The sequence below is a fragment of the Thamnophis elegans genome, chromosome 1 (genome assembly GCF_009769535.1).
Source record: "Thamnophis elegans isolate rThaEle1 chromosome 1, rThaEle1.pri, whole genome shotgun sequence".
Taxonomy (NCBI): Eukaryota; Metazoa; Chordata; class Lepidosauria; order Squamata; family Colubridae; genus Thamnophis; species Thamnophis elegans.
The window spans coordinates 141,677,877-141,705,170 of NC_045541.1; the positions used below are offsets into that span (position 1 = coordinate 141,677,877).

General features: G+C 38.7%; 1 protein-coding gene across 1 annotated transcript in view; it reads left to right on the forward strand.

The window, feature by feature from the left end:
- UNC79 (unc-79 homolog, NALCN channel complex subunit) overlaps positions 1 to 10,928 on the forward strand; it is a 132,418-nt gene extending 121,490 nt beyond the window's left edge. Inside the window, 8 exon segments of the mRNA XM_032230213.1 lie at positions 198 to 384; positions 1,989 to 2,130; positions 2,133 to 2,185; positions 3,556 to 3,626; positions 4,356 to 4,362; positions 9,173 to 9,214; positions 10,729 to 10,801; positions 10,804 to 10,928. Coding sequence (XP_032086104.1) covers positions 198 to 384; positions 1,989 to 2,130; positions 2,133 to 2,185; positions 3,556 to 3,626; positions 4,356 to 4,362; positions 9,173 to 9,214; positions 10,729 to 10,801; positions 10,804 to 10,928 — 700 coding nt within the window.
- Positions 10,929 to 27,294: the final 16,366 nt, after the last annotated feature.

The following is a 27,294-nucleotide window of genomic DNA, read 5'->3' on the forward strand; positions in this document are numbered from 1 at the left end:
CCTTTCACCAAAAATGATATCCCTAGAGCAGACATCTATCCCAAGGGCAGATATCCCAAAACATCTGTATTAGCATAGTAATAATGGTATATTAGTCATAAATTGATTATCTAGAAGGATATTCTTAGTATGTATGCTTTTCAAATAATACATATATTTGATAAACTTGAAACGAAATATATATTCTTTCTTAACAGGCCCAAAGAATTCATTGAATGTGTGTCTCATATTCGACTACTCTCTTGGCTACTGTTGGGGTCTCTGACACATAATGTTGTCTGTCCGAATTCCCCTTCAGCTTGTATGCCCATTCCATTTGATGCAGGTTCCCATGTTGCCGATCATTTAATTGTCATCCTGATTGGGTTTCCAGAGCAATCCAAGGTAAGAGACTTGCGGGATGATGACCACTTTATAATATACCATTAACATAATGTACAATCTTGAGCATGATCCCAAAATTCTTCTAGAACATGGATGTCAAACTCACAGCGTCATGTTGCCATCACATGACATTTCACAACATTTTTCCCTTCGCGGAGATGGGGTGGGCATGGCCTGTGCATGATGCATCTGGCCCCATGGCCCGCCAGTTTGACACCCCTGTTCTAGAAGTTGCCGTCAAAGTGTAATTTTTATTGTGACAGATGGTGAGATGTATTAAGTATATGAAAAAATATTCATAGTCAGTCTGACCAATCTCTGCAAGCCATACAAAAGTTGAATCTCAGCCTCTCTGAATCACAACTCTTGCTACATAAAAAAGCTTATTTAGCTTTTGTGAATTAATCTGGTTAATGAAACTCATTGTTAAATTTCTTGTTCCTTAGTCGGATTCAAAGAACTATTTCCTTGTCAACAATCTATCTTTTGAAAAGAAATATTTTTTTTATTTCATAATAAGCAATACTCTTCAAAAGTGCTCTTTCTTAAAGCATTAAAAAGATTTTGCAGCCTTTATTCATGAGTAGAACATTTTTTCCCTTCTTGCTTGCTATCCCAGTTACATTCTCTGCTCCAGAGTCCAAAAACAAATTTAGGAACATGTGGCCTTTCCACATTTTTCAAAGTTCAACAAGTCTCATCAGTTTAGTCATGAATCATCCAAAATCTTATTCTGCAGCCTCTCCCATCATCTTTCTGCAATCCTAGCCCACCAAACACAGATAAAGGAAACTGCAGTCTTTTATACTTGGATAAATGTCTGGTGGTATCTGGCTGTACACATCTAACAATGCATGTTAGATTGGTTCATATGGAGCAAGTAATCTGAAGATGAATGAGCTCTGGGTGATTCTCTTATCAGGAACAGTTCAGTCACCAATCACATTTAGACTGGCATCCATTATAATTGTGGAACTGTTGAATGCAAAAACGATCATGAGTTTGAGAATTCAGCTTTCAATCAGAGATCTGCCATGAGCTTCTTTGCAAACCACTTTAAACAAGCTTTGCTTCCAAGTCTTCATCAAGTAGTGGAAGTGCCAAGGGCAATTTTTCTCCTTCCTCCCAAGGTATCCAGTAAGAAAATATAAATCTTAGTTATGAGCAAGCAAGAACACCATGGTTTTAAAAAAAAAGGGCATCACAAGCTTGCTTAGCAAATTACTCAGCTTTTTTCTTTGGAACCTCTATTTTTAGGGTTGCATAATTATTGTCAAAACTAACAAAAGCTGTGGTATTCCCTCATTAATGAGAATTTTCTATTATTTATTTTCCAACATGTAGTTTCAAGCTTGTTTATTTCTTTGCCTTATTTCAGTGCATGAATATAAACTAATAATTTAAATATGAATGTCATATCACTCCTCTGACAGGAAAGAGAATTTCAGAAAATTCTTGACAGATTCATTATAATTTCAAATTATGTGTATTTGTGTGTATGTAGAATTGTTATGCTCTTATATTCTGAAAGACAATATGCACATTCCTTAAAGTGTTATTTCAAGCAAACAAAGACTTTGTTTTCCTTTTATTTCTTCCCACAGACATCTGTCTTGCATATGTGTTCTCTCTTCCATGCCTTTATATTTGCTCAGCTGTGGACAGTATATTGTGAACAAGCGGCAGTTGCTCCCACAGTCCAAAATCAAAATGAATTTAGTTTTACAGCAATCCTCACAGCCCTGGAATTTGGAGCCGAGTAACACCAAGCATCCTCCAGTTGATGGCACATAACAAGGTGGTGAGTCAGATGCAATGATCCCAACGAATTCATTGAGTCCAAGCCAATAAACAATAATTCAAAAACCTATGGCTGTGTTTTCACATAATAATGACATGCAAGTACATGTACACGCACAGAAATAAACTTGCAGAAGTGCACAGTTCATTAGCAGACCACATGCTTTGTTCAGTCATAGATATCTTCAGTACAGGCTAGACGAGACTTGTTAAACTCAGCTCAAAGATCTAACCTGGTATAAATGGGCTTGGAAATCCGTCCAAGTTGTCTTAATCAAGAATTAAGAAGGTGAACAATTTTATTTATTTCGGGGAGGAGAGCTTAGAGGGAAACAATAATACTTTAAATTATCCCATTATGTCCTGATTATACCTAATTTTGGAATGGCATCCAAAGGTTGATGTGATCTTCAAAGGACTTGAAGTCATGTGTACCTATTCTTCATTGTTTTTAATAATTACGATCTCTCCTTCTCTCTCTCTCTCTCTCTTCCTCCCTCTCCCTCCCTCTCTCCCCCCGCCCTCCCTCGCAATGCTATTCAATTGAACAGAAGGAAGGGAGAGTCCTATAGATCCTTTAGTTTTATAAATTTTGTTTTTAGGTTGACAGTTTAAGAATCGGGTAGCCATGGCTAAAAGGGAAAGTTATCCTACTTTGCTATAGCTGCTCATTTATTATAGATTCTTTTGCAGGTTCACATTTATGCTATATTACTAATGATGCTTGCACATACTTCATATAAATACAGCATGTGAAAAAGTGTGTCCTATCTGCAAAATCACTACGTGAACATATTGAGTTGTAAATAAATACCACCATGACTGGGTAGAGGTTTGCAATGGAGGATAGGCAGAAAAGGGCGGGGTCATCAATGCATATGTTATTCATTCAATTTAATGTAGAAGCAATCACTTGTCAAACCCATGGCATGAGAAATGCCTAATATATAAATGCTGTTAGACTGCCAATGGGACTGATTTAAATTTCAAATATTTCCACTGTCTGCCTGCAGTGTTTTGAAATGTAATTAACTGGTCCTTCCAAGTAATGACGAAGACAGTTCAGAAAGAAAGTAACTTTGTTAGTAATGTTATAGGGCATCTGTTATGCCAGAAGTTGGAGGACATTGTACATTGTTTTGTTACATTTACTATAGAATGAAATTCTGAATAAGTGTTATACAGATATGATACCTTTAATTAAAGGTAAACAATTTGCATTTTAATTATTTAACATGAAATCTCAATCTCTCTCTATTATTTAAGAATGTTAATCAAGTTAGAGTAATAGTATGAACCATTTATTTTTGCTTTCGTGATATTATTATACTGCTCATTCATTTTATTGCAGTATGTCTCTCTTTATCCCAGATGGTAGAAATGGTGTGTCTCCATGTGATCAGTTTAATGGAGGCTTTGCAAGAATGTAATTCCACTATTTTGTCAAGGTATGTTAGCCATTGGGTTGGGAGGGGTGGGGAGGCAGGAAAGTTTTTTAAATGGCTGAAATACAAGGTTTTTTTTCATATGTGCTTCCTGGTCTTCCAAGCATCCCTTTGCATTGTTCTCCGAAAAAAAGCTTTTGAAGATTTATGAGCTTTCTAAAGCAATGTTTGATGGAGTATAAAGTGCTGTTGAGAGAAGCTTCACATATAACTTCCAGTAATTTAAAAAAAATTCAATAATTAAACGCAGCTGTTAAAATATTTTCCAGTTATATAACTTGGCTATAGTTTTGTCCAAAACGGATGCAATTATTAATAAGAGGGACAACATGTTATTACTGGTTCCTTTGTGGTTTTGTTCTAATAATTTTCGAGAAAAAGAATTGCATTATAACAAACAGCATGTTGCTAATTGATAAAAGATGTTTGTATTTGGACTATTACGGTATATCGGGAAACGTTCTCAGGAATGCTGCAGGAAGGATTAAAAGGTTTGGCATAGCTTTCCACTTGTACCTCCCTTCTGGTTCACACTTTGGAAGAATAACATTGCTTTAGGCCATTTCCCTTTCTAGAGAAAGCCCTGCAGTCTTTTACTCACTTCCACCTAATCACAGTATAAACAGATGTCCTGGTGATGTCTTTCTTGTGCCAGGTTCTTAAATGATCATTCTTATCACATCTCCAGTTCCTGGCACAAGCTTAAGGCATACTTAGCTGCACTAGTGCTAAAGTCATTAATGTTTTCCATCTTAAGCCAATAGCAACTGATGGGAGTTTCATGCCATGTAAAATCTATTATGTTTTAACCCCCCCCCCCCAATTACTCAGGAGTCAAAGGCAAGTATTCTATAGTGGTGATCAGAACAGTGCTTAATGGTTGTCCCTCTGAAACCTGGTTACTCTTAGATGCTGCCATTATACTGTTCTCCCTCTATAGAGCTGGTTTAAGATGCTGGAAGTCCAGAAAGTTAGAGGGCCACATAGTTTTTGACTGTAAGATCTCGGCCCACCAGGTTCTCCCTTCTCTTCAACCATCTCAAGGATTTAGACTTATTGTTTGCAAATAAGTGGGGGGGGCATGGGGCAGGATATAGTGCTACGGCAGCTTTTAGCCTCATCTATAGCCACTTCAATAATTCATACAAATCACTTTATGGATAAAAAAGTGGGAATATTGTAAAAACTACTAAGATTGGAAAGTTGACTTCATGGAACAAATCTGAATTGGCTTCCTAGGGTTTGGGGGAGTAAAAACAATGGCATTATGCATATACCTTGAAATCTGTAAACGTGACAGAGAGAATTTAAGAAAGCATCTCTGGACATGTATTTGGTTCTAAATGTTTTGGTTGGAAGAACATACAAAAAGTGCTTTCTTTCTAGGAAGATGAGAATCAAGATAATGTGCATCTACTTAAAGATGCAAGCTGACATGTCATTGCATGCTTTTTAAATTCAAGATAAGGAGCATTTGCTCACAAATACATATTTTAAGTGATTATATAAGCAAACAGTTCATGTGGAAACATTAAATAGGTACATTTCATATATCCATGAATGGGATTCTAAAACTTTGTTGGATTCATAGACACAGCTCCAAAAATAGCTGCATTACTATTTTTCAATATTTCCACATGAACACACTTATGTGATGCCTTTCAAAACTGTGTGTGTGTGCTCTCAATATATTTTTTAAATCATAAACAGAGCAAAAATAATGCTCACAAAGAACATTTGTGAGCATAGAAACTGCCTTTCCAAATCAGATCCTCTATCCAGCATTCGTCTAGTTCTGCTTTTTCCTCAAATAGAACAGGATATTGATGGACTTACCTTGTTGTTTGGCATCAGAAATAACAAGGTCTATTGCTTTGGGATCTGAGGTTTCTATTTAGTCTTTACATTTAGGAAATATTGATGATAAATCCAATCTGTGTCTAATGAAAAGTGTCCTTGATCACAAGTTTAGATGTCCAGGTCTTCTCTGATAAGAAAGTGGGCACAGTTCCATATAATTTGTAACAAGAGAACTAATTCATGCCATGTCAGGAACAATCCATAAACGGTTATAATTGCATATTTCTCCAAGTAGTTTGCATTTTTTTTCTTGCACAGTAGGAAGAAATATCCCCCCCCCCCCATTTCTCCTTTGTGGATAGTTGACAATCACTATAGTTACAATGTTGTTAAACACGTTATTGAAATGGTTATTCTTCATTGGGATTCCCTAAACAATGTCGTTTGGTGCATTAAATAAGGACAGGCCTGACCCCATCAATGGAACCCAGCCAAATATTATATCATCCACTCTGGCCAATGAAATCATGTTCTCTCCGAATTGTGCTTTAGCTCATTCTGTTAATACTGATTCAATTTTGCATGCTGGTGGGAGCTAATTGGAAAAAGTGAAACTTGATATCATTTAGAGGAACATTTTAGAACAGTATGTCCAGTTTTTAAAATAATCTTAGGTAATGTCTCAAAAATATCTTCACTTTAAAACAAATCTGACTTACAGTTAGAACACCCCAGCCTTTACTTCCTTCCACCATCCCAATAAGAAAATAGATAAATGCATGTACATGTTATAGATTACTGGTTATTTGTCAAAGAAGCTCACATAAATATTCAGTGCGGCAAACTCATAACTTATTGAGCCATAGTGCCTTACTTCTTGGTTAACTTCTAAAGAGTGCTTATTTTTAGGAACTATATACTCCAACTACATGTGATGTTGTTGATCATATTCATTTATTTACTAGGGATTTTTGTACTGCCTTTATTCCTTTATAAGCCTTACATCTTCCTCCTCCCCATTTTATCCACAAAAACACCCCCATGAGGAGATTTGGACCAAGAGAATAATTGGCTCACAGTCACGCAGCTAGTTTTCATGCCTAAGCAGGACTAGAACTCTCAGTCTCCTGGTTTCTAGACCAGCAATTACTACACCAAACCAGCTCTCATGTTACTATCTATTGGAGTATGTGGGTTGATAGATCAGTTTAATATAATGAATTTATTGTACTTTTAACCCAGCTGGTTTTTTCCAGTTACTTCGGTATCTGAATCCTGGTTCTCTATAATACTGACATAACTTCAGGCATGGGGAATCTATAGCTGTTCAGACAGCTGTTCTATTTATCATTCTGAGTCAAGATCAGAATGAGAGGAGTTATTGCCCAACAAACTCTGGAGAGTGATTGGCTTCCTACTTGTCTCTAATGAATATCTTCCTTTGGGTTTCTTGCTTAACTAAAAATTATCAGGAAGAAAAGAAATGGCAAAAAAATAATTTGTTTATTATTTCAGAAATGCCGTAGTGCATGACACTTTCAGCCAAAGGCCATTTTTTTTCATATGAATTTATGATGCTGGTTGACTGATCACAAAACAAAATAAAAACTCCTAGTCTCATGAAAATCTAACTAATACATTTAAAAAGAGTTTATGAGAGATAATTACAGAGAGTGATAGAAAGAGAAGTAATGGTGTGAATCGGCTTTCAGTGATTCCTTTCTTGGCTGTCTTCCTTCATGAGTTTTGTGCTTGAAAACTCTCAATTGGGAAGAAAGAGACAGCTAGTTGATGACAGTTTCCATCAAAGTTTCCATCAAAATTAAGGGAGATCTTTCATCATGGAAATAAAAAGGTTTCAAAGCAGCATCTGTTGGCATCAGATTTATTATTGTAGTTGAATTAAGGCAACTTTTCCTAAACCTGGTGCCCACCCCCCATGCTTGAATAATTTGGCTTGGCAATTATACAATTTTGAAATCCCAAACTATCTAGTCAGTGCCAGTTTGGGTGTGGCTGCACCACGTTGTTCTCTTATCTTTTAATGTGGATGAATAAAAGTCCATTTTTGCTACCAAACTGGCCAAAAGTCATTAGTTACAGATAGGTGTATAACAAAACACATGACTTCTAAAAGACAATATGCAAGCCTTCCATGTCTAAGTTGCTTCCATTATTTAGAAGGTTGATTGTAGTTGTTTTCCATATGCATGAAGCCATGTTCTAGATCAGGGGTCTCCAACCTGTGGGCTGTGGCCAGAGGTGGGTTGCTATTTTTTTTTACTAACAGTTCGGGGCGCGCTCATGCTCACATGCGCAAAAGCATCTGGGTGGGAGGAGCCTCCCACTGCCACTACTACCAGTTCGGCCGATCTGGGCTGAACTGGCAGCAACCCATCTCTGGCCGTGGCCTACTAGTGGGCTGTGAGGGGATTGTAATCCTCACAAGCAGCGGGCGAGCACATGCAAGTTTTCCATTTGCATGAGCAGCAGGCACACGGGCATGCCACTTACATGGAATCAGCCTCTCTCATACACACCCCTTCCAGTCCACAAAGTCGGAAACATTGGGGAATTCTGTTTTACATACAACTGAACAAACATTCTTCCTTTTCCTGTCAATACTGCCATGAAGACAAGACCCTAATCTAGATGACACATTGACTGCTGTTGCATCATACAGTGATGACACTATACAAAGTTACATTGGATTGTTTCAGTTGAAAATATTTGATATGATCTATACTCTGTTTTAGATGAATGTTTAAATATAACATTTTAAATAATCATTGGTACTTTGAATACTTTGATAATAAAAACAATTCTAAATTTGTACTTGAACAGTAAATATATTGGAATCCTGAACATTATTTCTAGGAAAATGCTGCTTATGTACAATACAAACAATACAATACAATACAATACAATACAATACAATACAATACAATACAATACAATACAATACAATACAATAGCAGAGTTGGAAGGGACCTTGGAGGTCTTCTAGTCCAACTCCTGCCTAGGCAGGAAACCCTATACCATTTCAGACAGATAGCTATCTAACATCTTCTTAAAGACTTGCAGTGTTGGGGCATTCACAACTTCTGGAGGCAAGCTGTCCCACTGATTAATCATTCTAACTGTCAGTAAATTTCTCCTCAGTTCTAAGTTGCTTCTCTCCTTGATTAGTTTCCAACCCATTGCTTCTTGTTCTACCCTCAGCTGCCTTGAGAATAATTTGACTCCCTCTTCTTTGTGGCGACCCCTGAGATATTAGAACACTGTATCATGTCTCCCCTAGTCTTTCTTTTCATTAAACTAGACATCCCCAGTTCCTGCAACCGTTCTTCATATGTTTTAGCCTCCAGTCCCCTAATCATCTTTGTTGCTCTTCTCTGCACTCTTTCTAGAGTCTCTACATCTTTTCTATATCGTGGGCGACCAAAACTGAATGCAGTATTCACCATACATTATGAATGAATGTTATTACTAGGTTTCAGCAGTGAGATTCTCTTACCTTCCCTACCGGTTGCAAATGTGAGAGCACATACATATGCACATGTGCAGTACTCACGCATTATGTCAGGGTGGGTGGGTGGAGCCTCCTGCAGGCAACTGCTATCGGTTCGTTCCAAACCAGAGAGAACTGGCTGAATACAAAATTATTATTTTGTAATATAATAATATGGTGGCTATGAACATGCTGAATATAGTGACCCTGATTTTTTTCCCCTTTCTACCAGCTCATCCCAATGTGGCTACCAATGATTCAATCCAATCTAAAGGTAGGTTCACCTTAATGTGTTCCCAGATGTTAACATTTGTTTGACTGAATAACAGCATATTAAATTATGCATCTATTCCAAATTGGATTCATCAGCTATGATACTCTAAGACTCTGTTTTCATAAACATAGTTTAACTGATGTCTAGTAAATATAGGCATGCTTGGCTGTCAGTGAAAAACATTGAATTGGATCCAGAGCTGTTCTGTCAAGAATGTAAGGGCCGTTTTTTATAGGTGAAAAAAGCTGGAGTGCAGCAATTTTCTGCTGAAAGAATGGGAAAGTAAATTGTTATTTCTTTTCCTTTTGGTCTCCCCAGCCATTCCCCCACTAGTTCAGACAGGGAGAGGAAGAAAGTGGGAAGTCCAGCATGCATCCTGTTGCCTTCCTTTTCCTCCACACCCTGGATCCGCTCCATCTTTTTGTCTTAATAATATTGTATGCAAAATGTGTCCTTTCCCTCTTAAAGGGCCAGAGGCATGACCAGCATAAACTCACATAAAGATGGTCCGATGATAATTATATTTGCAAAACTATATAAAAAATAGCCAGAATAACCAAAAGTGAGCGCATGAGAGAGAAAAGAAAGCTTCCTGTGAGCCAGAAAGATGAGTACCACAAGCATTATAGAATAACAAAAAGAAGTGAACCTCTTGACAGCCAAAACCAAACAACTAAATGAGAAGCAAGCATGTTCAGGAATTGAGGGCACAGCATGAGCTATGATAACCGGATGAAGGAAAAAAGAAGGGAGAAAATGAACTGGTTTGCTAGAACTGCTTCAAGCTTATACAGAACTGAAGGAAGCAGAGCATTCTGACCACTATTCCAACAACATGATGTTGAAAGTCTTGTTGTAATAGTGTAAACCTACACTGATTTAAAAGGCGTTATACATTTCTAAATTTGAATATGCAGCTACTAAAGAAATTACTGTGCTGCAATGGGCCCTTCTCTGTGAATCTTTCTTCCCTCAGTAAGAGGAGTTCTAAGTGGTACTTTCCTTCAGGTGTATGATGGCCATTCATTAATACTGTGCTTCTTACTGGATTAGCTCATTATGGCCTGTTCTTATTTTCACTCTTCGATGGCCGATTTGATTCTAAATTTGAAATTTTAGGGTGATATAGGCCCGTGATGGCGAACCTATGGCACATGTGCCAGAAGTGGCACACAGAGCCCTCTCTATGGGCATGCGTGCTGTGCCAGTTGCTCTTCCTGGTTTCGTCACATGCATGAGCACTGGACAGTTGATCTGGTGTGCATGTATGTGGCAGCTGCTTTTCTGGGTTCCGGCACAGACAACCCGGAAGAGAGCAGCTGAACATTGTGCATGCACACCCATGAGCACCGCCCAGCTGCTCTCCTCCGAGTTCTGGAACTCCGGTGCAGTGGGTGCCGAAAAGGTTAGCCATCACTGATATAGGTTTCATCATTGCTAAAGTTTCTTTGAGTTGATTATTAAAGAATAGAGAGAGAGAGAACTGACAATAAAACTTGTGCATATTTTAACAGCATTTATCTGCTGGCCTCCAGCTCCGCCTGCAAGCTATTCAGAACAACGTGAACCATCATAGCCTTAGAATGTTACAGGGTCCGTTCAGATCAACACCAACACCTCTGTCCTTCGCAAGTGGCTGCAGTGTACACAGTTCAAAATGGCTCAAGTGGAAATCCAGTCATCCGAAGCAGCATCTCAGTTTTATCCTTTATGAGTTGGGTGGAATGTTCTGTGAACCTGTTGGTCTAGCAATAATAAGGCTAAAGCTGTAAGACAATGGCCATCTTTAGAACCATACAACAGTACTGTAGCCCCCGTTTCTGTTTTGTTCTTGTAGAGAGAAAGAAGTGACGTGGCTAAAGAGAGTGGGCTGCCTGCGTCCCTCTGTAACCAAAAGCATGTTTTGGCTGATGCATAACATTTACAGGAATATTCTGTGAAATGAAGGGTTGCTCACTGAAGCTGAGCCAATGCATATAGCTACGGTAGCTCTTTAAATATATGCATTTAAAAATATTCATTTACAAAGGAAAAGGATTGGTTTCGCCCCTAGGATTTATACGCACATATGCACAGGGCATGTATGCCCCACACACACACAAAGTGGTGTGAATTTTCACATACCTACATATGCTGCTGTTTTTTTTTTTTTTAACATTATGATAAAGTCAGCTGCATTTTCGTTGTCTCATAGTTAAACTTGGTAATGCAATAAATCAGCCATCTCCACCTCATGCCCTCCACATGCTTTGGACTACAAATGAGTGTGGATACGATGGGTTAGGATGATGCGAGCTGTAGCCCAACACATCTGGAGCCACCAGATTGAGGATGCCCAAACTTTTTTTCATTATAAAATAGTGACCTTGCAATTTCCCAGGATTTCCTATCCATTTTTCCCTGCAATTTCTATCAGCAACTTGCAAGCATGGCCTGTGCCCCAAAAGAAAAGGAAAAGGAAAAAGAACAGGAAAGGAAAGGAAAGAAAACCTTCCAGATTAAATACTCATTACCCCTCCCTCCCTTCATGTTATGCACCTCTTGGATAACAGGTACCCATTACAAACTCGGTAGGAGAGGCATCATTCTGGGCCAATGCTGGCATTTTGCCCAGGGGAACGAGACATCCAAAGCCAATTCTGCTTACTTACAAAGGCACTTAGAAATTAGGTGGGTAAACTGTGCCAGTTCACTTGTCTTTTTTAAAAAAGAACTACTAGAGTAAGTTTAAGAACTTTAACTTGGTTTCATTGCCAGTATTTTTTCTTGCAATTCTTAGAAACTCTCTGCATACTACTACCTGTATGATATATGCTATTTCTTCTTATATACTTGTACACACTGAGATTTGAAATCGGTCCCATTCATGGGGATGCCAGAGAGAATATGGATGCTTCACTCTTCCCTGAGGAGATGTTTCAAGTTATCAATTTACATACAGTAAATAGAAATATATAGAACCACTGCATAAAAAACCTAATGTTAAATATTTTTTAAAAGTGAATTTTAATAGCATTGAGAGAGACTGATCCACTGAGATGTATAGCAGAGCCATTGGTTGCAGTGGACTCTGGATCAGTATCTTTACCTAGCAGAACCTCTTGTAATTAAAACTTTTTGTGTGTATACATAACTGAAATATATTGTATTTATTGCTGTAATCTATTGAAATAAAGATTTAAGCTTTATATGAAAATGATATAAAAGTGTAACTCTTTAATATCCTGAATAATGTTGGTTAATATTCTGTAAACAAAAAATCATTACTATATTATGCAGCACCCCCCCTCCCCAATTATTCCCTTGAGTCTCCAGGAAAACTTGACCGCTCTTTAAAAAAAAGGCAAAGCTGCAGCTGGTTGATACTAGATTGAGATGCTGTTGGAAGTCACAGGGTTATTCACTGTAGTGGGAAGTAGAAAAGCTGGAATTGAGAGATTTTGTGTATGGCAAATAGAGTTTCCCATACAATAATGATAAGAACAGTGCCATACCATTAGCCACTTGCAGGGATATCATTAGCTGTTTAATGCGTAAATGGTATGTTTTAGTTGCCCATTTGGAAAAACAGAAGGTGTTTATAGATAGACAAATTCTGCCACTATCAGCCAAAAAAAAAATCCCTCGCCATAAAAAACAAAGCATTGAGCAGCTGTCACATGTTTGCCTCTCTAATGTAGGGGGGGGTGGGGAGGAGAATAACCAGCAGTATGGTGAATGGATCCAATTACAAGAGCCTGAGGACAGATCATAGCAATAGCAATAGCAGTTACACTTATATACCGCTCATAGGGCTTTCAGCCCTCTCTAATGCGGTTTACAGAGTCAGCATATCACCCCCACAGTCTGGGTCCTCATTTCACCCACCTCGGAAGGATGGAAGGCTGAGTCAACCTTGAGCCGGTGAGATTAGAACCGCTGAACTGCAGATAACAGTCAGCTGAAGTGGCCTGCAGTACTGCACCCTAACCACTGCGCCACCTCGGCTCCAATATCTCATCTTGAACAGAGGTGGGTTCCTACCAGATCAGACCGGTTCGACCGAGCAGTTAGTAACTAGGCCGGCCATGTCCCCAAACCGGTTCTATCGGCGGCACCGTAGGCACTGCCATCTTGTTTTTTTGCTTCTGCACATGCACAGAAGCAATTTTTACTACTGCGCATGCATGCGTAGCATGCATAAAGCACACACACACAAAGTGGAGTGCGGCCCCGAAGCAAACCGGCAGTAGCAGAAGTTGGAACCCACTCCTGATCTTGAAGCTTGTCTATGTGATTGCTAAGACCAATATTGCTGACACTGGTTGAGGGTGCTTAATCACCAATTAGTGAATTACCTAAGTAAGAAAAATGTCACCCCCCCCAAAAAAACATTGAAAGATTACAATTAAATGATGGATACAGAAGTCCAGATGCAGTGACTAAGGCCGAGTGGATTGTATAATACAACCATGAAGCACAGCAAGGTATTAGATGGGATAATAATATTATGCTAGGCATGCCACATATTTTGTCCTATGCAGTGCAAAATAGTCACGTTTAGTTCTCAAATATATACAGGGGAATATGAACAGTGTACCCAGAACATCTGACAACTCGGCCTGGGTACTTGAGAGACCGCTACTGCCAATTACCTCACTAGACCGATCGATCGCATAGATTAGGCCTCCTCCGAATTCCATCATCCAGCCAGTGTAGACTGGCAACTACCCGGAGGAGAGCCTTCTCGGTGGCTGCTCCGACCCCTCTGGAACGAACTCCCCGTGGAGATTCGTACCTCACTACCCTCCAGTCCTTCCGCGCCGCCCTAAGATCTGGCTGTCCCAGCTGGCCTGGGGTTAAGATTCTGACCCACTCGAATTGTGTGACTGTTGTGTTTCTTTTAATATGTTGTATTGTTCTTATGTTGGAAATTGTTTGTCCTCCCCCCCCCCTTTTTGAACTGTGAGCTGCCCTGAGTCCCCCAGGAAAAGGGCGGCATACAAATAAAGGGAAATGAAAATGAATGAAATGAAACTAGTTCACCTACTTGTAGGAAAGGAGAACAGAACACTCAGTCTGAAACAATATAGCAGTTATATACCGAGTTCTCTACATATACCAAAAGAAGACTCTAATATCAGACCCATACAACATTTCGCTGTGCTCAATGGTGGGATTCAAAAATTTTTATTACCAGTTCTGTGAGCATGGCTTGGTGGGCGTGGTGTGGTTTGGTGGGCATGGCAGGGGAAAGATACTGCAAACTCTCCATTCCTCCCCCACACCTGGGGGAAGGTTCCTGCAAAATCCCCATTCCCTCCCTATCCCACTAACCTGCTTTCCAGCTCCATTCTCCTGTTCAGGGCAACAAAAGATCATCAGCTGGGAGGCAGGGTTGGCTGGGCCAACCTATTTGCTGGTTCTCTGAACTACTCAAAATTCCGCTACGGGTTCTCCAGAATCTGCCCTGAACTGGCTGAATACCACCTCTGCCTGTGTTGTGGAGTTTCCTAGTCTTCCCTAAACTGATGTTCTCCACATTTGATAGAACTGTAATTTATGCTCTCAAAACCATGCTAGCTGGGACTATACATAAATATATTATGTATCAATATATTAAGCTTTAAAGTTAGGGGTAAATTTACACTTACACATAAGTATATAGAAACATATTTTTTTAAAAGAACTGGATACAGGGATCAACTAACTACTTCTAATATATACAGTTCTTTAGTTTACCAATGGTAAATAATTACAGATTAAAGTATTTGTATTGTTAAAATTCCGGGCAATAGTACCATCTGTGTAACTGATGTTATTTTAGTTCAGTTGGCTTCTCTATTGAGTTTTAGGCTTTGCCAATCTGGCATTCTTCAGACATTTGACAATGCTCCTGGGCAGATGAGATTGGAAAGAATTGATGGGATTTGTAGCTGGGCGTAGATTGGATATTTAGCTGCTGCTCATTTCTTACAGTAAGTGGAACATTGCTCTGGACCCCCAAAGAGTATCTGCTAAATCTAATACAGAGAGGATAGTTATGGTCAGCAAGCAGATGCCTCCACCATGAAGGTGCAAACAAGAAGATAAATATATAAGATGAAAAGTCTTTGGAATGGTTGCAATTCATTCACTTGCCAAAGAGTCCACAAGAGCCAATGAAATGAGTATCTTATGACTCTACACAAAATGTTGCAGGCAATCTTACTGAAAGCTTTTGAAAAGTAATAAAATATTTAAAAGCCATAAATGATTTGTTTGTCCAGCTGCTGAATTATATATGGAAAGAGTTGACCTAGTGTTCCATTACTTCTATCAAATTTGCCATCATAATTGTTTGCCAGCTTGGATAGGATCTAGCTAAATGCAACTCCGGACTGCAAAGTTACCTGATATTGGACAGTGCGAAAGTTTTTTCTAGGGATCTTAGCATCTAAATATGATTACAGATTACAGATTAAGGGAATCTTATAGGTCATCTAGTCCAACCTCCTGCTCAAGCAGGAGACCCTACACCATTTCTGACAAATGGCAGTCCCATCTCTTCTTGAAAGTCTCAAGTGATGGAGCTCCCACAACTTCCAAGGGCAAGCTGTTTCTATTGGTTATTATTCTCACTGTCAGAAAGTTCCTCCTTATTTCTAGGTTGAATCTCTCCGTGGTCAGTTTCCATCCATTGCTCCTGTCTGGCCTTCAGGTGCCTTGGAAAATATCTTGATCCCTTCCTCTCTGTGGCAGACCCTCAAATATTGGAAACACTGCTATCATGTCTCCCCTGGTCTTCTCTTCACTAGACTAGCCATGCCCTGTAACCGTTTTTTCATATGTTTAGTTTCCAGTCCCCTAATCATCCTGGTTGCTCTCCTCTACACTTTTTCTAGAGTCTCAACATCTTTTTTATAGTGTGGTGACCAAACTGGATGCAGTACTCTAGGTGTGGTCTTACTGGGGCTTTATACAGTGATATTAGTACCTCACTTGATCTTGATTGTATAGCTCTGTTAATGCAATTTAGAACTGCATTGGCTTTTTGGCTGCCGTTGCACACTGCTGGCTTATATTTATCTGGTTGTCCACTAAGACTCCAGGATCCCTCTCACAGTCATTGCTATTAAGCCTGGTTTCACCCAGTTTATATGTGTACTTTTTCTTACCTAAGTGTAGGACTTTACTTTCTCTACACTGAATTTCATTTGTTAGATAGGGCCCAGTGTTCATGTCTGTCAAGAACTTTCTGGACCTTGAGCCTATCTTCTAGGGTGTTTAGCTATTCCTGCCAGCTTGGTATCATCTACAAATTTGGTAAATTCCCCTTCTAGTCCCTCATCTAAGTCATTTATGAAGATATTGAAGAGTATTTAAAATTACTTTTATTTTAAAAGGTATTCCTAGTTATTTTTAATAAAATAGAAATTGCTTTTCTGTCTGAAAGACATTCAAAACACATGAAAATAATATAAAAACAGATTTAAAAATGCAACAGAATGTAAGTAGAATGGTCCCTCTAGGAATTTTTAACTATAAATATGTTTATAGTTAAAAAATCCTCAGGAAACCACTCCAATTAGTTTAGGGAAACAAACTTTCCCAAATTTCTCTCTAGGAAATGCCTAACCTTTTATTTTGGCAACTTTCTCTTCCACAAGGTTGCAGAACACAATCTTTGACCTAAACCAATAATCAGGGAAGACTAATGGCCAAGTAGTGTAGTGACAACTTATCCATCTCTGCCCTTGACAGTTACATCCCAACTGTTTGCACAAGCCAAACATTTTTTCTGCCAAAAAGGTTGCCACCTCTTCGTTTCTGCAAGAGACGAAGCATCAGAGGGAAGGGGAGCATCCCTTGCATTCCCCCTCAAGAAAAGGATAGGAAGTCGCTCCTGCCCATTTCTATCTATATGGCATTTGTCAAGGAGAAAGCAAATCTGTCCAAATGATGGTGGTGAATCATTGGACCACTGTATTTCTGGATGGACTGTTCTAAATTTTTTGCATGCTGGCACAGCAAGCCATAGCATTAGGCAGCAAATTACTTGAATGCTTCTTTATGGCTTTATTGCCAGCTTGAGAGAGGCAATTTCCTTGCTATGCCAACTGAATTTTGTAATGGCACTCAGGATTTCACAATAATAGTTCTCCCTTTCCTTGGGAGAAGATGTGTGCAGGGAGAAGGGAGATTCCACCCCGCTGCCACTGGATGATTGTTATTGCTTTTGATCCAACTTTCTCTTATAAATGAGAGTACTTTCTGGACTGGCATTGTTTAATTATGAATCCTGGAATGTTGGTATAATCAGGGCTTTATTCCAAATCTTAGGCAATTGAAGTTATTGATTTAATTAGTAAGATCATAATGCCTTGTAATGGTCAATGAAATCCAAATCCAATTTCTGTAATGATGCCCACTTGTTAATTAATTAAGATTATTTGTATATTTACAAACTCTTCATGTCCTAAGGATCTCAGGGTATGGGTTGCAATCCCCCCCAAAAAACCCATACAACAAACATGAACATGAAATAAATCTATATAAACCCTAAAAGACTAAAAGCATCATCTTCACAGCACAAAACAAAGAACACATATTACCAATTGGTAAAATATAGTGGCCTCATGTTGCACCAGTTTTTTCTCTATATTCACATGATTCATTAATTAGTCGGTCAGTGAGAACTTTGCTGTTTCAGAAGAGCAAGTGGAAGAGGACATGGCTGCTCCCTGAGCATTTGAAATAGTATAAATCCCCACATCACATGAATTGGTGGTTCTTCTTGCCAAGACCCTGAACCAATCAAGATTTTCTGTGTTATGTGAACTCAGCCTGAATTTGTGATTCAGCAGGCAGAACACTGAGTTGCATAAATGGGGAATTAGACATAACTTAAGAATTCACTGTTGTTCAATAGGCCAGATGCAGAGTTGTATTTTAAGAAGGTCCATAATAATACATCCTGGAAAATTAATGTATAGGACCGGCCAGGACAGAATCTTATCCGGAGAGTATATGGTGCTGCTTCCATAGGAATAACGTAGGGTCCTCCTCTCTGAAGCTCCATTGCCCTTTTAAGAAGTGATTTACCTGCCTTATTTTCATTAAATACATAAAACAAATAAGCCACTCTTGTAGTAGAGGCTGCATTGCTTCTTTTTTTTTAGCCACAATTTCAAGAGGTTTCCCTGGTTTTTTGAAGAGGAAAAAGCAATTTCGTCTTCTGCTAGATTGCTTGTTATAGGTACAAATCAGAATGCAATCAAGGTTGAAGCACTAAAAAAAAACCCACCGCGTTCTTAGGACAATCAAGACTAATTCATCAGCAGGGAACCTCCAAATCATCTGCTTCTTAGCAGACAAAAACACTGGATGAATTGCTGAGTCCGTTCCTTCTCTGGTATTGCTTTTTTCTTTTATTCTGTTTTGCACCGCTGAGTATTCTGAAGAAGAGAAGAGTTGCTTCTGCCAGTACAGGCAAATGTGAGATGGATGTATCTGTCAAAACCTAAGCAAAAATCCTAGATTGTTTTCCTCCTTCCCTCCCCCCTCCCTCCCCCACCTGTCTTTCTCATTCTTTCAAATGAAATTAGAAAGAATTAGATTTTTGAAGCATGACTGTAGCCTTGCAAATTATTCAGAGGAAGCTCAGTCCACCTTCCTAAACGTCTTCTCCACTGTCCAACTATTTGCTCATCTCTCTTTCATTTATTAGATTTCATGATTAAACTTGATTTGCAGTTGATGGATTTTTAAAAAAAACAAATCATACAGACAGTTCATCAAGGTCAATCTTTTATATTGGGAATGGAATAGCCTTCGGTCTGCTTATAGTCAACAGTCGCCTGGGAGAAATGAGCAATGGTTTTTTTCATGGCAGACTAGCATTCTTATAACTGAAAAAAAATTATGGCCAAAGTAAAATGCTGTAACCTGAAAATAATGTTTAACATCCAGGAAATAAGAAGTCTTCTAACATCTTCTGAAATATTCCTGAAAACAGTACAAGGAGAATAGGGATGTAATAGAAATCCAAGGGGAAAGGACTGGGGAAAAAAGTTGGGAAACATAAATTTGTTACACCCAGTAAAATAACATATTCTTGTTTTTTTCTTTAACAATCATATTTAATTGTGTAATTACTTGTTTTGTAAACTGATACATAAATTAAAACATCCAATAACTAAGAATGCAGGTCTATTGAATGTTAACGATTTCTCAGGACTCTCTGAAACCCAGATTTAGTACCTTTAAAAATAGTACAGTGTTGCTTTGCGTAAAAAAAGTTGTTTTATTACAAACACCTATTTTTCAGCAAAAATATTCAACAATTTAAAAAAACAGCAGATGGAGCATTAAAATATCTCATACCTGATTTTAATTTTTTTTTAAAGCTAGGGAATCTAGTTCCAGTAGTGAATTCACAATTCATCATCTGAAAAGAAATATTTTACCTAGGAAACTTTATTAATTCTATGGTTGGGAAAAACATCAACTTGATATTTCTGGGTTTAATAACAAATATGTAATACAAGATCTGTGTACATTATAGAAAATTAGTATCTATCCATCATTTATCTGTCTGTCTGTCTGTCTGTCTGTCTATCTATCTATCTATCATCTATCTATCTATCTATCTATCTATCTATCTATCTATCTATCTATCTATCTATCTATCTATCTATTAATGTTATGCATACAATGTTTACACTCAAAACAGTATCAGTCATCTTTACTGAGAAAGAATTAAATCTAGGATGTTATTTGTTGGGTCTCTGTTATAATCTAATGGCAATCCTTTATAATCAAATTTATGACAAACAGTTCTACTAACTATTGTCCCTACTTAAAGATCCATGGATCAAGAGAACTAAGTGTCAATGTCACCAAGAGACAGAGACATCAATACTACAGGAGGATCTATTAGTAATCTTGGCAAGGAACAACTATGATTTATAGCACACTCCAATTTGCCTAGAATGTGCAGATGTAATCGATTGCCAGAGGCCAGCTTTTAGAGGGAACTTCATAATAATGCTCCAAGGTAGCATTTGTTTTATTATTACTGTTTTATTGTGCATTGTGAACCTGTAGGTGTCAAAACTAGAATTAAATTCTGCACAGTTATAATGAATCATGGCATCTTCAGACCTGAGTTACAGTTTTGATTGATTATGTTCTCTCAACTTGTTGTCAACTCTTAGTGAGCACATAGATTTTCTTCATGACAATCTGTCCCTAAAGCTGTTTCTTTAGGCCTTCCAGCAGTGTGCCCATCACCACTGTAATTGAGTCTATCCAACTTGATGCTGGCCATCTTCTTTTTTTCTCTCTCTTACATCTTTCCCAGCATTGAGCCTTTCTCAGTGAGTTGAGTCCTGTATCTAAACTAGGATAATTTGAGCTTGACTATATGTGACTTGAGTGAGAGACTCTTGAGAGAACTCTGGGTTGATTTGTTTGATGATCCATCGGTTTTTTCCCTTGTCTGTACATGGTATTTCCAAGAATTTTCCCCCACACAAAATTTCAAAATCATCAATACTCTTCCTATCCTGTTTTTCTAACATCCCACTTTGATTTCCATAGGGTGTCACAGGGAATACTGTGGTTTGTACAATTCTAACTTTAATTAGAGAATTTTGCCACATGATCACTATTCTATCATTCTCAGTGTTGATGGCGGAGTTTGCAAGTGGATGAAGCAAAAATGGGATTTGATTTGGTTCTGTATAAAGTGCAACCACTTATGTTATAATTTTGGAAATCCACAATTTGTGGTTTAGTCTCCTCTTCCTTTAGTCCTCTCTTCCTTCCTAATAAATTTTGGCTAAACAACCATGGTTAGCATAATGTATAATCTAGGGTTTCATGTGAAAGGATTTTCCCAGTCTTAATATATAAAAATTGTGGGTGCGTTAAATCAAGATATTTATTCATCGTCACAAATCTCTATGCAGACTCCAGCTACCTGTCTTTTCTTTTGGAGGATTCCATCTAGAAGAGATAAGTGCAGAATCTTACAAATTACAATAGCTTAGAAACTTCTCCAGGAGATGGAAAAGTTTGAGTCTCATCTCCAAGCATCATCTAGAAAGAAAAATGAATACTGGAACTATCAAGTCCAAGTCCTAGTATACAAGTCAAGGAGCACAGTGAAAAAATGGGACTAAAATTAAATATTTTTAAAAAAACATTAATGACAACAGGTACAATAACCAGCCTTAGAATGGACAATGGAAACCTCAAGAGGGTAGATGCTTTCTGATTTTTAAGATCAACAATCTACTAGAAAGAAGCAAGAGCAAGAAATATGCTGCAGAGTAGCATTTGGTAGAGCAGTCATAAGTCCTGGAAAACACCCACAACCATTGTGATGTGACTATATTTCATAAGCCTCAAAAGAAATACCTCCTAACAATAAATTAGCATTAGCTTGGTTAACTTAATGCCATATTAATCCTCCCAACCCCATCAGTGCAAACCTTGTCTTCCTTCTGATTATTACTTCCCTTTGACTTCCTGAAAGTCCCCTGAGTTTTAAGAATGTAAAGCTGCTTTTGCTCACACTGGGCCCCAGATCACTAATTTCAATCAGCCTCACATTTGTAACAATTTTGCTCACTGCAGAAGGTGATTAGGTTCATTGGGGATGACAGCGGCCAAATGTCCTCCTGTAGCAAAAGGAAATGAGTCTTCAGAAAAACACTAATTTTGATGGAAGAGATTAGGAGAGAAAAGGGATTTTAGTTCTACGAAATGTTATTGGTCATTTGGGCAAAACTGAACAAGTAAATAAAATTCAAGATGTTTCCCTTTCCTCTCCCTTGTTCTTAATCAGTAGAGATTTTGAAAATGTAAACATATCATCAGTCAAAACATTGATCTCTTAGTCTAGCTGAACCTTTTTTAAAAATTCTGTTTGGGCAAACTGCCAATGCTTTTTGGCAGAGTCCTTTCAACAGTTCCAAGAAGGCTCCACACCCATTTTGCACCACTCAGGTGACCCTGATAAAACAGATAAACCTCCAGGTGACCTTAACGACTTGCTAAAAGAATACAAATGACCAGCTGTCTGCAAGGAGTCTAAATCCTTCCACTCCCCACCAGCCAGTCGAAGCTGAAGAAACTTCTTGGATGAGAAGCTAGACGTCTTCAAAGAAAAACCAGAAAGTCCAGTTGCCTCTTGGAAAAAGCACCTTTGGGATTTTATCTGGCATGGGGGGAGGGAAACCCATAAATACTGATTCCTTTATATTTCAGGAGATGTTTGAAATTATTATACTGTTTCTAGACTATACAAGTGATTATCATGTTCCTATAGCAACCCCAGCAGTTCCCATGATTGGGAGTTTTCTAATTCAGATTCCTTCTACCTCTGTGTAACAAAACTAACCACACTGAGAACTTTTGCCAGAAATATTAATTAATGCCATTCTCTTGATGTAATCCATAATGTCAGTTTTCTACCATTTTATGAGACAATCTAGAGGCTACTTACTAGTTAAAACCACATCAACATTGTGCATACATCAGATAGTGATAATGAGCACTGTGTAGTTTAGTCCCAAGACTTTTCTATAGTCCCTTCATAGCTGCCATGAAATGTATTGATGGGAGACGTAGTGGATGTAAATGATGGATACTACACAGTGGCGGGATTCAATTTTTTTTACTACCGGTTCTGTGGGTGTGACTTGGTGGGCATGGCTTGGTGGGCGTGGCATGGGAAGGTTACTGCAAAATCCCCCATTTCCTCCAGATCAGCTGGGACTCGGGAGGCAGAGAATAGATGGGGGTGGGACAGTGGTGGGATTCAAATAATTTACCAACCAGTTCTCTGCCCTAATGTCCAGCTGGGTAGGCAGGGCTCAGTGGTCATGTGATCATGTGGCTTTGGCCAAGTCAATGTCACTCAGGTTGATGGGCACTTCACCTTAGTTGTTACAATGGTAATAAGGGTTAACTGGAGAGGCGTTTCTGCAAGCAGGGCAATAAAGATTAGGCTAGAAATAACACCAGAATGATTCCTTCCTGCCTTCCTTACAGGATTAGCCCTATAAAGTGGGAAAAACAAAAGATTTCTTCCAATAACCGGTTCTCCGAACTGCTTAGAAAGTTACCAACCAGTTCTCCCGAATAGCAATAGCAGTTAGACTTATATACCGCTTCATAGGGCTTTCAGCCCTCTCTAAGCGGTTTACAGAGTCAGCATATCGCCCCCACAATCTGGGTCTCATTTTACCCACCTCGGAAGGATGGAAGGCTGAGTCAACCCTGAGCCGGTGAGATTTGAACCGCTGAACTGCAGATAACAGTCAGCTGAAGTGGCCTGCAGTACTGCACTCTACCCACTGCACCACCTCACCTCTTATAGGTGCGTGTGGGAAACTACCCCATAATTGGCTAGGTGAAATTAGCTGGGATCAATAGGATAGATAGAATATCTATCTGGATCAAAGGATCCCAGTGAACATTTGCCAAGAGCCATATGGAAAAACAGTCCTGGGAAAGCTTTTAGATAAGGAAGCCGAATTCATTTCGAGTGTCTATGTGAATAGCAATACACAGATACACACAGAGATGAGAGGCCTCTATTATCTGAGATATAAACACACAGAATTAGCCTTGCATCCTTTTGCCGCCTCGTGTAACAAATTAGTCATTCCCATATGCCTAATGTAGCTCTCTGTATGATTTACAATTCCATACCTCCTCATTTCCCCTTATCAAAGAGTACCTTTTGTCCCTCCTCCCTGCCCTTTCTGCCAGAATGTGTAATCAAGAAGTGATTTGTAACATACTGTGAGATCCTTTGTTTGTATTAAACTGCTGACTAGCTTTCTTTGAACTTTCCTAATAAAAAGTGTTCTGGTTTAGCCAGAAATCACCATTTTCACCCAGTCTGCAGTGTGTGTGTGTCTCATTGCCAAAGCAGCCTAGGAATTAGAGATTCGTGAAGTGGTCCATCGGATTGTGAGAATGCTTGTATCATCAATGCAAGCTCACTCTCACAGGTGCGAACTGGCTGAATCCCACCCCTGAGGTGGGCCAGTCAGAGGTGTTATTTGTCCGAACTACTCAAAATTTCTGCTACCAGTTCTCCAAAACTGGTCAGAACCTGCTGAATACCACTTTTGTTGCTACAGGAATTCCCTTTGTAAAAATGGGATTGGGGTTATTTAGAGCTCTTGAAGCTCTGAAGTACCAATTATAATAGTAGCATCTGGATACTCATGTAGGGGACTGTTTGCTGTTCTTTTTTCAGATATCAGATTGCAATATTCTTCAATGGGAAACATTCTTAGGAACTAGCATTTGGTGCAATATCCATCCTTCATTTCCATGAAACCCAATTTATTTTCAGACTGGCTAATTTATGATTTATACAGACACCCCACCCTCCTCACAGCTCTCCCCCCCACTCAAAAGACACCCAAACAACAAACTGAATGGGATGAAATATTGAAGCAGTAAATAGGCAGAGCTGGCTTGGCTGAGAAGCCTTTTAGATTCAAGCAAATTAGATTATACATTACTGCCAATTTAAGAGCTAACTGATGTTAAATATGCCTTTTGCAATAGCATCAAAACTTTGGGGGGAAAATGAAAACAGACCTAATTTGGTTTCACTGCAAATGGAAAGTACACTGTAGGTTTAAGCATTTCTCTGCCAAATGCATTTTTTAAGAGCAAGAGAAATCACTGAAAAGGCAATTTTAATTCATTTAATTAATTTCAGTCTCTATTGTTGTTAATGGGAAATTTCACATCACTGTATAAAACAGGCATGTGTGTGTTGTTTTTATTCTAGAGTTGCGATGTGGGAAAGAAATTTAAACCTCAGCTCTCCTATATGCTGTAGTTCCAGACTTGGTTAGGTAACCGCAAGATTGGTTTTTATTTTTAAAAATAGTACAAGGAAAAAACATCAAAGCCCTTACCAGACTGTTATGTATTGAATGTGTATAGTTGTGTTAACTGTGTTAAAGTGAAACTAACCTTTAGATGACCCCCCAACTGTTTTGGAGGGAAATGTAGAACATTTATATTTGGGCAGGATTTTTCTAGTTCTATGATTGGTTAAGGCCCTATGGGCCTAGAGTATAAATCACAGGCATTTGCCTGCAGTTCCTCAGTTCCATTTTTGAGCCAATAAATGCTGTTACAGCTTTGCTGGTCTGGTTCTTGCCTACTGAAGCCCACTACACAATAATCCCTTCTCCCCAATTTGTAGGTTTACCGTTGTATACCAGTAGCACATTACTGGGAATGCTGCATTGATACTACAGTCCTTTTAAAGTCCCTCAAACCATTGCTAAGAAGGCTGAGTGTCTTTCATTTCCTGCACCACTTCTCTTTTTCCTTTTTCCAAGTCAAATGAGAAAAAATCTGCAGTAATGCACAGTCACCACTACTGTTGAGTGGTTGGAAGCAATCTTATTCATCTTCCACCAATTTCTGTTCATTTGTAACCATCCATGGAGGGGGGAGGTGAACGTGAAACAGTCACAGAGATAAAGTGCCTAGAAAGATTTACTGTCATAGGGCTCCATAGGGCTCAATCTGATCATAAGAGATATAAGCCTCATTAATCCCTCTGTCAGCTATTATGCAAGAATGAGTCTGTTTAATGCTAAAGCCTTATTCCACACACTTTAGTAAACTGTTTGATATTCCGGTGATGCATTATTCCCCACCATTGGTCTAGTTAATTGTGTAATAGGAATGTGGCCTTAATATCACATATACTTAAAGCCTTACGGGATACACAAGTAGGCAGAGGAATAATCAAGGGATGTGCATGCAAAATATACCTTGTCACCAAGCTTTCCAGCATATCCATGGATCTTCCATTTATTTGTTTATGAAACTTGGTCTGTTGGTAGCTTACCAATAAAAAAATCCAACATATATGAACAGTACATCAGAGGGAAAGGCTGAGTTTCTAGTATACTGTTAGAATATAAGTCCAAAAGTTCCTTAATATAAAAGTACAAATGAATAAGTCAAAATAAACTGTGTCACATTTGCAATAATTTGTACAAAGGACACTACATGGGTATGTTACACGAAATACCCATATTTTGGGTTAATTTTCCAGCAAAATCCTATATGATTGGAACCATACTGTCTCCTTGGGGCCAGGGCAATTCTGGCTCTATACAAGCTATTTTATTTTCTACACACAACAGAAATGTACTATTTCAATTATAATCTATTTATCATTATATTATTATGGACAACCATAAACCAAATCACAATATCAAAAACTCAATAATGATAACAATCACACAATTGGAGATTATGCACATGCTCCATTTCTCAGGATGAGAAAGCCTCAACAATGTTAGGGCAATTGGAGTCCTTGATAGAGTTGTGCAAAGGACTTTGGATTTAGTACTAATTGCAAGTACTTCAAGTACTAATTGCAGAAGAACTGTAGTGGAAGAAAAATCTTTCTCTCTTTTCTTCTTATGAGCATCCCAGAAGTATCTGGTTGGCCACTGTGAGAAACAAATGAGGGAATAACAGAATTTCTTGGCCTAATCCAGTGATGGCGAACCTTTTTGGCACCGTGTCCAAACCAGAACATGTGTGCATGTGCGTGCATGTGCATGCGCCGGAGCACCAGAAACCTGAAGACCAGCTGGCTGGTGTGGGCATGTCTGTTTTTTGGGTATTTTGGGGTGTTTTCAGGGCATTTTGGGGCTGTTTTCAGACAATTTTTCGGGCATTTTCAGGCAGATTTTTGGCCTGAAAACAACCCTAAAACCAGCCTGAAATGGCCTGAAAATACAGCCCTAAGAAGACTCGAAAACAGCCCTAAGAATGGTCTGTTTTTAAATCAGAAGAGCAGCTGGTGACAGTATACGTGCCTGCAGAGCAGGCTCTGTGTGCCATAGGTTTGCCATCACGGGCCCAATCCATCAAGGCTGTTCAAATATTCACCATTGCACCATTCTTCCAAGGTATTTTGTTGCATATATAGAACTGATTTTAGCTGGAAAATTAAAAGGTGGAGAGGAACTACTGAGGAAACAGTGGCTGGGCATACAATATGTCAGATATGATTAGTTTGAGTATTCCCAGACTGGGGGTGAGGG